Source organism: Clupea harengus, chromosome 23 (genome assembly GCF_900700415.2).
Source record: "Clupea harengus chromosome 23, Ch_v2.0.2, whole genome shotgun sequence".
In the NCBI taxonomy this organism is placed as follows: Eukaryota; Metazoa; Chordata; class Actinopteri; order Clupeiformes; family Clupeidae; genus Clupea; species Clupea harengus.
The window spans coordinates 4,282,267-4,294,140 of NC_045174.1; the positions used below are offsets into that span (position 1 = coordinate 4,282,267).

The 11,874-nt window shown below is 46.2% G+C and overlaps 1 protein-coding gene across 10 annotated transcripts in view; it reads left to right on the plus strand.

Moving 5' to 3' along the window:
• Nucleotides 1–11,874, plus strand: part of si:ch73-103b11.2 (protein outspread) — a 47,928-nt gene that overhangs the window by 2,447 nt on the left and 33,607 nt on the right. For all 10 annotated transcript variants that reach the window (XR_006151571.1, XM_031561250.2, XM_031561251.2 and 7 more), the window contains exons 2-3: nt 1,082–1,159; nt 3,131–3,196. Coding sequence is in view for 9 of the 10 variants with exons in the window: in XM_031561250.2 (XP_031417110.1) it covers nt 1,082–1,159; nt 3,131–3,196 (144 nt within the window). In the remaining variant the exon portion in view is untranslated. The remainder of the gene's footprint in view (nt 1–1,081; nt 1,160–3,130; nt 3,197–11,874) is intronic.

Sequence of the window (11,874 nt, forward strand, 5' to 3'; positions counted from 1 at the left end):
ACACACACACACACACACACACACACACACACACACACACACATACATACATACATCCTCTCTCATGCAACCTTAGTCCCACTCACTCCCTTCGCCGTAGTCATTTACAGTAATACTAATTTCATGCACACACACAGCCCTGTCACACCCCCACATTGAGATAGATGAGAGGAGAAGGGAGGAGAAGGGAGGAGAAGGGAGGAGAGGAGAGGAGAGGAGCGATGGGAGAGGAGAGGAGAGGAGAGATGAGATGGGGGAGGAGACCCAGTGAACAGAAGTGAACTTTAGCCATTGGAGGGGAAAACCTGACCTACATTCACACACAGGCTTCCTGCGCGCAGCCTTACCTCCCTGGGCAGACCAGACCCCCAGCGCTTCCCTCTCCTCTCCTCTCCTCTCCCTACGCTGTTTTTCTCCCCTAATGACATCCCTTCTTCTCTCATCCACCCATCCTGCTGCCCTTCTCTCACATTCTCACATGACGCGTCTCCAGCCTCCCCGTCTCACTCTTCTCTTTCTTTTTCTCTCTCCCACTTTCGTTCTCCGTCTCTCTCTCTCTCTCTCTCCGTCTCTCTCTCTCTCTCTCTCCGTCTCTCTCTCTCTCTCTCTCTCTCTTGTGTGCCCCTCACTAACATGTCTGCTCCTTTCTGCAGTTGAAAGGGAAAGCACGAGACCAACCTCAATGAGTGTTTGTCTCCGCTTGAACGGACCCAGCTTTTTATGCAACGTTCTTTCCCTCGTACAGTACCCTGGCCCCAAAACACACACACACCCACACACCCACAAGCACACGCACACACACACACACACACACACATACATACACACACAATGTAAACCATCAAACAAATCTTTCCACATGTGTGATTGTGGGACCAAGTTTTTGATGTGCATTCCTCACATACTTCTATACTTTGTGTATATATTGGGTGGGTTTGTATCTATGCTATGACAATTTACTAATAGTATCTTGCGTGTTTGTCGGATGAATGTCATGAGTCTATGTGTGTTGTGTATGTGTGTTTTATACTGGCCAGTCTATGTTTTTCTCTGAGCAAGTTTGTTTTTTCCTCTTGTTTAGGCCAAACCTGTGTATGGAGGATGGCTTCTGTTGGCGCCGGATGGAACAAACTTCGATAATCCCATGCACAGATCACGAGTGAGTATGCAACGTGTGTGTGTGTGTGTGTGTGTGTGTGTGTGTGTGTGTGTGTGTGTGTGTGTGTGTGTGTGTGTGTGTGTGTGTGTGTGTGTGCGCACCCTCTTGTTCTGGCTTATTCTATTGTGTGAGACGGGGAGTGATGCCTCACACAGATGCTAGTCCTCTGGCCCTTTACGTAGATCTTCATTGGCCCTTTACGTAGATCTTCATTGGCCCTTTACGTAGATCTTCATTGACCCTTGTCACGATTCTAATGCCAGTGAAAATGCAGAAACAGTGTTAGTTGAGAGAGACATTCTTCACACTCTTTGAATGAGTCAAAAATAAACATTTCAGCCAGATTTAGAAATGTGCAAGTCTTCTCTCTCTTTCTCTCCCTCTCTCCCTCTCTTTCTCGCTCTCACGTTCTCTCTCTCATTAGCTTTCTTTCTGTGATTAGAAGGGTGGCCATTATCCCAGGTGCGTGGGAGTTTGGGTGCTATACCTAAAGCCACACAGGTCTTAAACGATGCTCTGATCCCCCATAATAGCGCTCCAACTCTCCTGTCTCCTGTCAGACTTTGAAAGAGCCTGGTGCTTACATTTCCTGCCCTGCTTAAAGCAAGAATGGGTCAAATGAGCTCAAATGCATGTAGTAGTTCTGTGTTAAGTCTCTTAGGGACCTTTCTGTCTCGTACCCATGGAGGATCCAAATACGTTAGCAGCCTGTCACTGTCCTTATAAAACCCCAGTGGAAACGCACGCACGCACGCGCGCACGCACACACGCACACACGCACACACACACACACACACACACACAGGGATACACATCATAATAATAAGGCACTTCCTCATATCTTATTCATTACTCTGCTCCAAAAGGGCAGGGAGGAACGCAACACCAAAACACAGTGACCTCTAGAGAGATGAAGGGAAGCACAGAGGGAGACATGGCGGCTGAGAGAGAGAGATAAGAGATTTTTGAGCCGGAGTCACTGCTGAGGTCATTGACAGCGCTGATAGCGTTGTAATTGTTGACAGTATCGCTGCTGAGTTTTGTGCGTTGCGCCGATGAATTTCTCAAAATCCTTTCGCTAAGGTGGATCTGATTTCTGGGATTTGGCAAAGGGGTCGGAACATGCTGTTGTCAAAGAAAATGGAATTTTGGCGAGAGACTGACAGAGAGAGAGAAAAGAGGAGAGAGGGATGGAAGATTGAGCCGGGGGGGGGGGTTGTGTGACAGAGGGATAGAGGGAACGACAGAGGAAGACTGAGCAGCTCAGAGAGACAGAGGACGCTTGAGAGGCTTTTTAAAATAGAGCTGGGTCATTGCCACTGAGGCCCACACACCAGAGTGTGTGTGTGTGTGTGTGTGTGTGTGTGTGTGTGTGTGTGTGTGTGTGTGTGTTGGGGGACTCTGGACTTGCTGAGTCACACCATCAGCTGCAGACCCTGAGAATCTGACAGGAAGCCCAGGGGGGTAACCAGCAGTGGTGACTGTTGTGTGTGTGTGTGTCTGAGAGGGAGAGAGAGCGGAGGGAGAGAGCGGAGGGAGAGAGAGGGAGAGAGAAAGGGAGAGAGGGAGGGAGGGAGAGAGAGCGGAGGGAGAGAGAAAGGGAGAGAAAGGGAGAGAAAGGGAGGGAGAAAGGGAGGGAGAGAGGGAGGGAGAGAGGGAGGGAGGGAGAGAGGGAGGGAGAGAGGGGAAGAGAGACTGACCTGAGATCAGTTTGAAAATAGAACAGAAACTACCGCAGCTCCCCTGTGTTGTTTTCCCATTATTCTCACTCAGCAAGCGATGTAGTGCGCACACTGTCAGAAATGATCTCACACGCTGAAAGATCACGGCATACATGTACACATCACATACTGTAGCTCTTTATGTACAGGGTCACAATGGTTAGAACAAAATAATTGAGACCATGCACACAGTGACCCAAAACACAAAAACATGGGCCAGTCAGACTGATTTTTTTTGTTTCCAATGCAGAAATGGCAGCGGCGGTTCTTTATCCTATATGAACATGGACTCCTGCGCTATGCCCTGGATGAGATGGTGAGTACCTTGTTGTTGTATCCGTCAGGGCCTTCTGGGTATTCTCTGAATACCCTACTAGATTGCATAAATCAATGCATGTTTCTAATGCAATGGATAATCAATGCAAGTTTTTTTTTTTTTCTTATTCTATTTTTAACAATTTGCATAAACTGTTAGAAGGAACTGCCAGGGCTAACAGCAGCACCTACTGGTTAATGATAATATAGCAGTGTGTCGTTGGTCTCGCTCGGCATAGGGATACTCTAAGCCCAACAGAGTGCCCTTGCTGTACAGTGCAGTACCAGCAACGAAACCAACCAATCAAAATGCCTTGTGTAGGGAAGGGATATGTTGGATATTTTGCAGCAGACCCTGTGATCATGTTTTTATTGACCAATCAAGTGGCTTGTGCAGCCTAAATTGAAGTCCTTTGCTAGCAGGTTACTGTAGTTAAATGATGAAGGTGTAGAGACGGCAATGGAAACTGATTTTGCCAGTAGTTTAAGTGTACCATTTAATTTCGTTGAGAAGCTTGAAATAGTTAACGAGGAGATCAAAGCCAAAGTTAGGACTACAGCAGCCAGGCAAGGCATTTTAGCAAGGCTAATTACTGCCGCTTCAAATGGCTAACAGCTAGCACAGAGTTGGAACAAGTTGTTTTGTTGGTACTGTTTGCTATTCAACTCAGAGAAGGGGACATAGAATAGCGCTGGCTACTGCAATTTGAGCTCCCTCACCAAAGCTGCCAACGAACATCAATGTTCAGAAAGGCACATTGCTGCTATTCATTGGCAAACCTTTGGTAGCACAAGAGTGGGTTTACAGTGGAGTCAACAGATTTGAAAAGAGACGAAAAGGTATCCCTCATTGAGTGTGCTATTGTTTTTGGGACAGCGAGAACTGCCTTTTTGAGGCCACAGCTAGATTTTGATAATTGAAGGCTAACAGACGTTGAGCGGGCATAATCCGCCACTGGGGTGTACTTCATAGCTCTGGTTTGTTTTTCCTTGCTGTAATACGGGAGTAGCTATAATGTTGTCTCTGGATGTATGCAGTTCTCTTCCTGATTGTACACAGGAAAAGGTGTTAAATTCCTTGTGCTATTGGTTGGGGACTTCCCACAGCAGCCAAACCTCAGTCACATGCAAGTACTCATACCCAACAACCTAGCCTAAGTATTAGAGCAACAGGGTGCACCAAACCATCATACCAATACTGAACACAACTTAACAACAACATTTAGGCCCACAACACCTCAAGTAGGTCCAACAGAAATGTCTGGCGTCCCAGACCCACCCCCCTCCTCAAGATACACGTAGAAAATGCATATCTCGATGTCTGATGTTTAGATAATTGGGCGGTGCATCGTTCAATCTCCTTATACTATAGCTTGCCACAGGCTATCCAGGGTAAGAGGTAGAAGGGTTGGGGGGGGGGGGTACTACCCATTTGGTAGTACAAACCCAGGTTAGTGTAAAGGAAGGGGGGAAGTTTCTAACTTCTTCCTTTTAAAAGGCTTCCTCAATCACTTCTTCAAAGGGAAACGTTAACTCAATAGTGTAAGCAATGCGCTCACATTCAGAATACAACCATGTCTGGTCTCATAGCGGTCACAACAATACAATACAACAATACATCAGCCAGCATTCTCCAATCCTGTGCTTTGTCCCATATGCCAGTACTGTTTGTATGTGCCTGGCGTCCACTTTTTCTGCCCTTCTCGCACAAAAGAAATTCTACTTTCCCTGTCAAAGAGTTAACCTCAACTTGTTTATTCTCAAACAGACACACCAATGATTTTAAAGCCTGATTATGTCTCCAAGTGTAGTGACCCTGGGTCAAGCTAGTTTTACAAGAAGACAAAATATGTTTTAATGAGCCAACACCCATAATTTCCAGGTTCCGTCTACACCCACCCACTGACTCAGGTTCTGTGGAGTTGGGAGGACATCATAAGTGGCTCCTACAATTCATTTAATGTGCTTAGCATCCATAGCCCACGATGCTCTCCATCTTATCTTCCTCTTCTCAACATTTAAGCCAATTTGTCGGCTGGTAATCATCGGCATCCTACGGCAATTTAGCCTTACCCCATGCTTTCCAACTGTTACTTAGCCCAAACCCTGCTCTTCCACTCTGTACCTGCCCAATGGTATCCCTATGCTGTCATGCACCTTGTGTGTGTTGAACCACTTCTTATGGATTCCACTTCGTCCCTGTTCTCACCATTGGATCAGTGTTCTTGACTGCGGCATCCTTAGACTGAGAGAAAGTCATCTCCAGACTTGTCTTAGCACATTTAGAACACACATAGAACTCCTCCACCAAGCTGGTCATTGGTAACTCCAAAAGTCCTTTTCCATATAATGCTCCAGTACTTACACAGTGTGGCACCTTCCCCTCTGTACATTTTCTAGAGAAAGTATCAGCTTTTGTGTGTATTTATCGGCGTTTGTGTGTATGAGAGAGAGAGAGATGGATGGAGGGCTTTTGTGTTTGTTGTATGTGTGTGTGAGAGAGCTTTGTGTGTGTGCGAGTGGGTGAACAGATCTTCTCTATTGAACTTTTTTTGTTTGTTTTTTTAAAGCAGTCTTGTTCTTTAGTTTGAACATTTTTACCCTAACAGCAGTGTGTGTTAATATGTGTTTTGTGTGTGTGTCTGGGTTACGCAATGGGCAGTTGTGTATTGATTGGCTTGTTTGCTGGTTATCTAACAGCTTGGCTGGGCTCATAATCCAGTCTAGTTTGAAGTAAAAGCTGTGAAGTTTGGGCTGGAGTCTGAGGATTTTGCTCTCAATGTGGCGGGGGTTTGAAGTGGTGGATTTGTGCTACAATAAGAACAATACTGTGAGATCACACACAAAGTTCACTGACTTGGGTGAGAATTGCATACTTTTTCACCATTAATATCACCATGTGAAAACAATGCTCTGAATGTGTGATCAGCTTTGATGTTGGCCCTGTGTCTGTGGTTTGGTGATCCGCTAGCCTATGCTTCATCATTATGATTCTAAAATATAGTGTTCAGAACCATGTTCAGTCTGTAGTACATAGGAAAGGATCAGGGTTGGCACAAAACTTGTGGCTGTCACCGATGTCATCTGATGTAGCAATCCTAGTAAATCCATTTCTTTTGACATGGAAAATATAAGCGTGCGTGTGTGTGTGTGTGTGTGTGTGGGGGGGGGGGCTTAGTAATAAACGCAGATGGGCCTCTTTAAGGGCTAGCTTGCTGGCATTCTACAGGGTACTCACACTCGCGTCTGTGAGCCTGTGAAGGGAAAGACTTTGAGTAGCACCACAGTAAACTTAACACTAAACAAGAAACCGTAAGTAGCCATACTGAACGTGGTCTTTTAGTAGCCGTACTGAACATGGTCTTTTAGTCCGCATGAGATATTCCTCCTCCTACATGCCCTCGGTTCTCCCCCTTCTTCCTGTTCTGTGAATATCCTGTCTTTGGCTCTTTGTTGCCCTCTCTGAAGAGGCTTGCATTAAGGAGAAGGAGGAGCAGTGGAGACGGGAGAGGGGGAGGGAGAGGAGGAGGAGGAGGAGGAGGAAGAGAGGTGGATGGACGGATGGGTAGATTGTCTTTCATCCTTTTGTCCTTTCAGAGGGAGATGAAAGGATTGGAGGGATCATATGGGGAAGTGGCTGTTGAGTATAAATAAACGACATGAGAAATGACTGAATTTGTTTGAATAAATAGACTTTATACTGTGGAAAGGAGGTAGGACTGTACTTTGTGTGTGTGTGTGTGTGTGTGTGTGTGTGTGTGTGTGTGTGTGTGTGTGTGTGTGTGTGTGTGTGTGTGTGTGTGTGTGTGTGTAACACCTGCATCTTCATCTCATTTGAGTTTATGTTAATAAAGTCCATCTGTAAAAAGCTTCCTAAGCTGCGAGGGTTTAATACTGACCCCACATTCACCATCGCAGACTGACTTGAATGTACTCTCCCTAGAATAGACACACGCACACAAAATAGCCATAGTACACATCATGGTGTGGAGCATTACCATGCCTCTGGTTTTCTTGCTCTCTCCATTTCCTCAGACATGCCCTCTCACACACAACAAACCACACACTCACCTCTCATTAGTGGCCCCACATCAGAGAGGTCCAGCTGGGTGGGGAAAGATGAGTGCCAGGGTAATGGTGTGTGTGTGTGTGTGTGTGTGTGTGTGATGTGGTAATTGAGCTCAGATTGGCCGAGGTTCTGTGGTTCTCAACCAGCAGGATGTGGCATTGCGTAGAGGAAACCACACACACACACACACAGTAATGTATTGCTCACATTCCATGTTTGAGTATACATCAGGCTTAGGAACACTTCCACAGGCCAGCAGAATGCCTGTGATGACTGTGGGAAGTTCTTTAAGGATTCCTCCCCAAGGCGTAATAAGGGAGGATGTCCACATCTTAGGGATCACCAGCCCAGGTGGGATCCCTTCGGATGAGAATGAGGTCGCCTGAACTACAAACAAAACTGGGCTATATCATTTTGGTAGGGTAAATGTGCTAAATATTTTAACAACACAACTATGGAAATGTAAGTCATCTTTCCAGTGCATTTAAAAAAAAGATGATAAATGTGTTCTGCAACCGTCTTCATGTATATGATTGTCCTCTAGTCTTGCAACTGACTGCATCATACAGAAATCTAAATGTGTGTGTTTGTGAGATTATTCTGGCCCACTACTGTATCAGGTTCTACCAACATTGGTTCGAATAGTTACAATTTAAACTGGGATTGCAGAAAAAGTCCTTAAGAGCCTGCCGTTTAGTGAAACATTTGCCCTTTGGTTTTACCACTGAAGTCTATTTGAATGTGGAACGGAAAAGCCAAAAAATGTGCATTGCATCAGACGTATGCAGCTCAGTAGCCTGGTGTAGCATGCTGGGCTGAATCATAGAGCATATGTAATATATTTGCTGCACATTTAACTCTGTTACATAATTGCCACTGTCTAGCAGTTTCAGCAGAGGTGCACATGTGCTGGGTTCTTCTCAAACTGCGTTCAAAGTTTTTGGAATCCTGCATCTGATAGTGGACACTGCCAGTGAAAGTCTGTCTCTCTCTTTCTCTTCACTTTTTGACTCTTCTCTTTCTCGCTCTCTCGCTCTCGCTCTCTTTCTCTCTCTCTTTCTCTCTCTCGCTCTCTCTCTCGCTCTCATTGTCACTCTGGAGAGCGGCCATATGCTCCAGAACATCAAACACAGCTGATATGCTGCAGTGGGAGTGAGCCCACTCCTCCGGAGCCCCTGATTAGATGTCTTGTTAGTGGCGCCTGAACTCTTTTCATCGGGGGGCCATCCCATAGAGCCACCACTGACCCCCAGTCACCTGATGATGTCAGAGGACTCCGAGTGTGTGTACAGACACACACACACACACACACACACACACACACACACACACACACACAAAGATGGTTTCAGCATGGTCATATCGAGAGTATGTGTTACTGTGGTGAGACATTTTTTTATCTTTTTTTTTTTTTTTTTTGGTCTCGGAAATGATGCCATTTTTGTGTGTGTCTTGCCTGACATGACCGTGATGTCAGTCTTGAAAGGAGATAAATGCTGTACACACACACACACACTACAACACACAAGTGCAACACACACTCACACCATGAGCATTAAAGAGAAGAGCGCCACTTGTGTGAGTCTGAAAGAGTGTGTGTGTGTGTGAGTCTGAAAGAGTGTGTGTGTGTGTGAGTGAGTCTGAAACTGTGTGTGTGTGTTGTGTGTGCCTCTTGGCCCGTGCTCTGTGTTTGGCAGTAAGTGTTGCAGAGAGGTCCTGTCAGGAGCAGGTGTTACTGTGCCAAAAATGGCCCTCTAGAAAAAGTGCTGTCCTTCGGCAAGATGGCCTCCAGTGAACGGCAGAGTAGTTCTGCTGCAGGAGGGTTCAAAGTAGGTCTGTGTGTAGGTGTAGTACACATAGAATTAGAAAGAGAGGGAGGGAGAGAGAGAGTGATTGTGTGTGTGTCTGTCTGTCTGTCTGTCAGCTGTGAGTGAGTCTCTTAGTGCTGGACCTGTTTCTAACCCCTTGAGATGACATCAGTGTGAGTCAGGTACTCAAGTGTCTTTTGTTGATGACCTGCATGTGATGTGTTGGAAAGTGACATACAGACATACACTATCACAGCTCTCTCTCGCTCTCTCTCTCTCTCTCTCTCTCTGTCTCAGGACAGCAACACCTTCCTCTTACTGACCCCTGGGTCTGAACAATGCAGAGGAATCACATAACACACTCTCTTTCAAACTTGTGAAACTGCACTACAGTATTTGCACCCACTCTCTAATTATCTACCAGGCTGCCATTCCTAAAGCACCACTCACTATGTTGAACTGTACAAACACCCCCACTGTGACACACACACACACACACACACACACACACACACATCTGTGTGTGTGTGTGTGTGTGGGTTCTGGGAATGATGACACCTATGGCGTCTTTTGTATCTACCTCCCGCGCATTAAACGGCCAGCTGCAGCAGCTCTCTCTCTTATTTCGCTCTCGCTGGATCTCCTCTGCATCGGAAATGCATTCAGTCATGCACGACTCATTCGTCTCTTATCTTCTCCTTATAAAAGAGTCAAAATATAAAATACATAATTGTGTTTGTGCTGTTCTAGATCTGTCACGTCTCTCTCGCTCTCTCTTGATTTTTTTTTTTTCTTTTTTTCTTTTTTCCCTTGGTTGCCCAAAACCCACATTCTTATGTGAGCTTATATAAACAGCTCTGGCTTCAGGTGAGCCTCTCTCTTCTCAAATATCAGAAGGTCTTGTGTGTGTCTGTACTCCTATATGTGTGTGTGTGTGTGTGTGTGTGTGTGTGTGTGTGTGTGTGTGTGTGCGTGCGCGTGTCAACGTGCCCCACCTAGTGTGAGACACGAGTCTTACATGGGGGGTGTGTGTGTGTGTGTGTGGTGTGACCTCAGTCAGAGGTCTTTTCATGTGTCTGTCAGTCATAGTCATGAGTTTTTTTTCAGGAAGGACTCATGGACCTTAAAACCATGAAAGATGAGTAAAGCCCTTAAAACACACACACACACACACACACACACACACAGAGCTATTTGAGTAATTACACTGTGCCTATATGCTCAACAGTTTGTCACCTGCCTTTAGCTCACTTATAGACCGCATTCAACACAATAGAGCTGCTGTTTGTGGTCTGTCATAACTTACTCGACGCGTATAGTGTTACCTACGGTTACGAGAGGTGAGCACTGCAGTGTCACTCCCTCAGCATGCTACAGTAACCGTCTCTGTGCTCGATTACTCGCACAACAAATCACCGATATTGGGTGTACACGCAATACAAAGATTTGTGTGGGTTGGATGATTGCATGGTGCTGTTCTGGGCCAAAGGTTAGGATATGATGGTGTGTTTTTGTGCTGCTAAATTAGCAATAGGATGGAAACGACACGGATAACAGGATATAGTGGGTCAGCAAAGTGTAGCCTGTATGTATTTAATAAATATGCTGTAGAATGCTCCCCATTCTGTCTGGTGTTTGGGCTCGCTTTGGCTTGGCCTGATGTGCTGACGCCCACAGAATAAAGAGGCACGAATCAGCAGTCCGTGAGCACCTCCTTTATTAAGATCTGCACCTGAACACCTCTGCTCTGCTCTGCTCTGCTGGGCCCGGTTGACTGACCGTGTGGAGGAAACTGTGCTTGGTACTGTGTGGAGTGGTTTTGTAAACACTGTTGAACAAGTCCTCCCTGTGCTTGACCGTGTAGGTGAGGGTAAGTGTGCCTGACTGCATGTAAACCAGTGGAGGTGAGGTGGTGTTAGTGTGTCTGACTGCATGTAAACCAGTGGAGGTGAGGTGGTGTTAGTGTGTCTGACTGCATGTAAACCAGTGGAGGTGAGGTTAGTGTGCCTGACTGCATGTAAACCAGTGGTGGTGTTAGTGTGTCTGACTGCATGTAAACCAGTGGTGGTGTTAGTGTGTCTGACTGCATGTAAACCAGTGGAGGTGAGGTTAGTGTGCCTGACTGCATGTAAACCAGTGGTGGTGTTAGTGTGCCTGACTGCATGTAAACCAGTGTAGGTGGTGTTAGTGTGTCTGACTGCATGTAAACCAGTGGAGGTGTTAGTGTGTCTGACTGCATGTAAACCAGTGGAGGTGTTAGTGTGCCTGACTGAATGTAAACCAGTGGAGGTGTGAACTCCCTCAGAGTCTCTCCTCTCTGTAATCTGGCCCAGAAGAACGGTCACGTGACACATGCACTCACCTGATGAGGCCTGCAGCCTGACCTGCTTCTCACAGAACACCCAACACACACACACTCACACTCACACTTTCACACACCCACTCACTGTACTGTACATTAACATACATTTCATGTAGTCTTTCAAATCACTCAGACAAGCTGTGCCACACACACACTCTCTCCACAGATGGCCACACACACTCACACTCACACTCACACTCACACTCACACACACGCACACTCTGTGTACTCTGACCCAAACAGCCCTGATCCCTTGTAGGTTTAGGCAGCAGAGGGATGGACAGAGGTGACATAGAGAAAACAAAATAGAGAGAGGGAGGGAGGGAAGGAGAGGGAGGGAAGGAGAGGGAGGGGGAGAGAGAGGGAGAGCCCATAGTTCAGAACACCATTGGTCATATGCCACAATTGTCCTTCTTCTCACTTGTTTGTTTTTGGAAAAG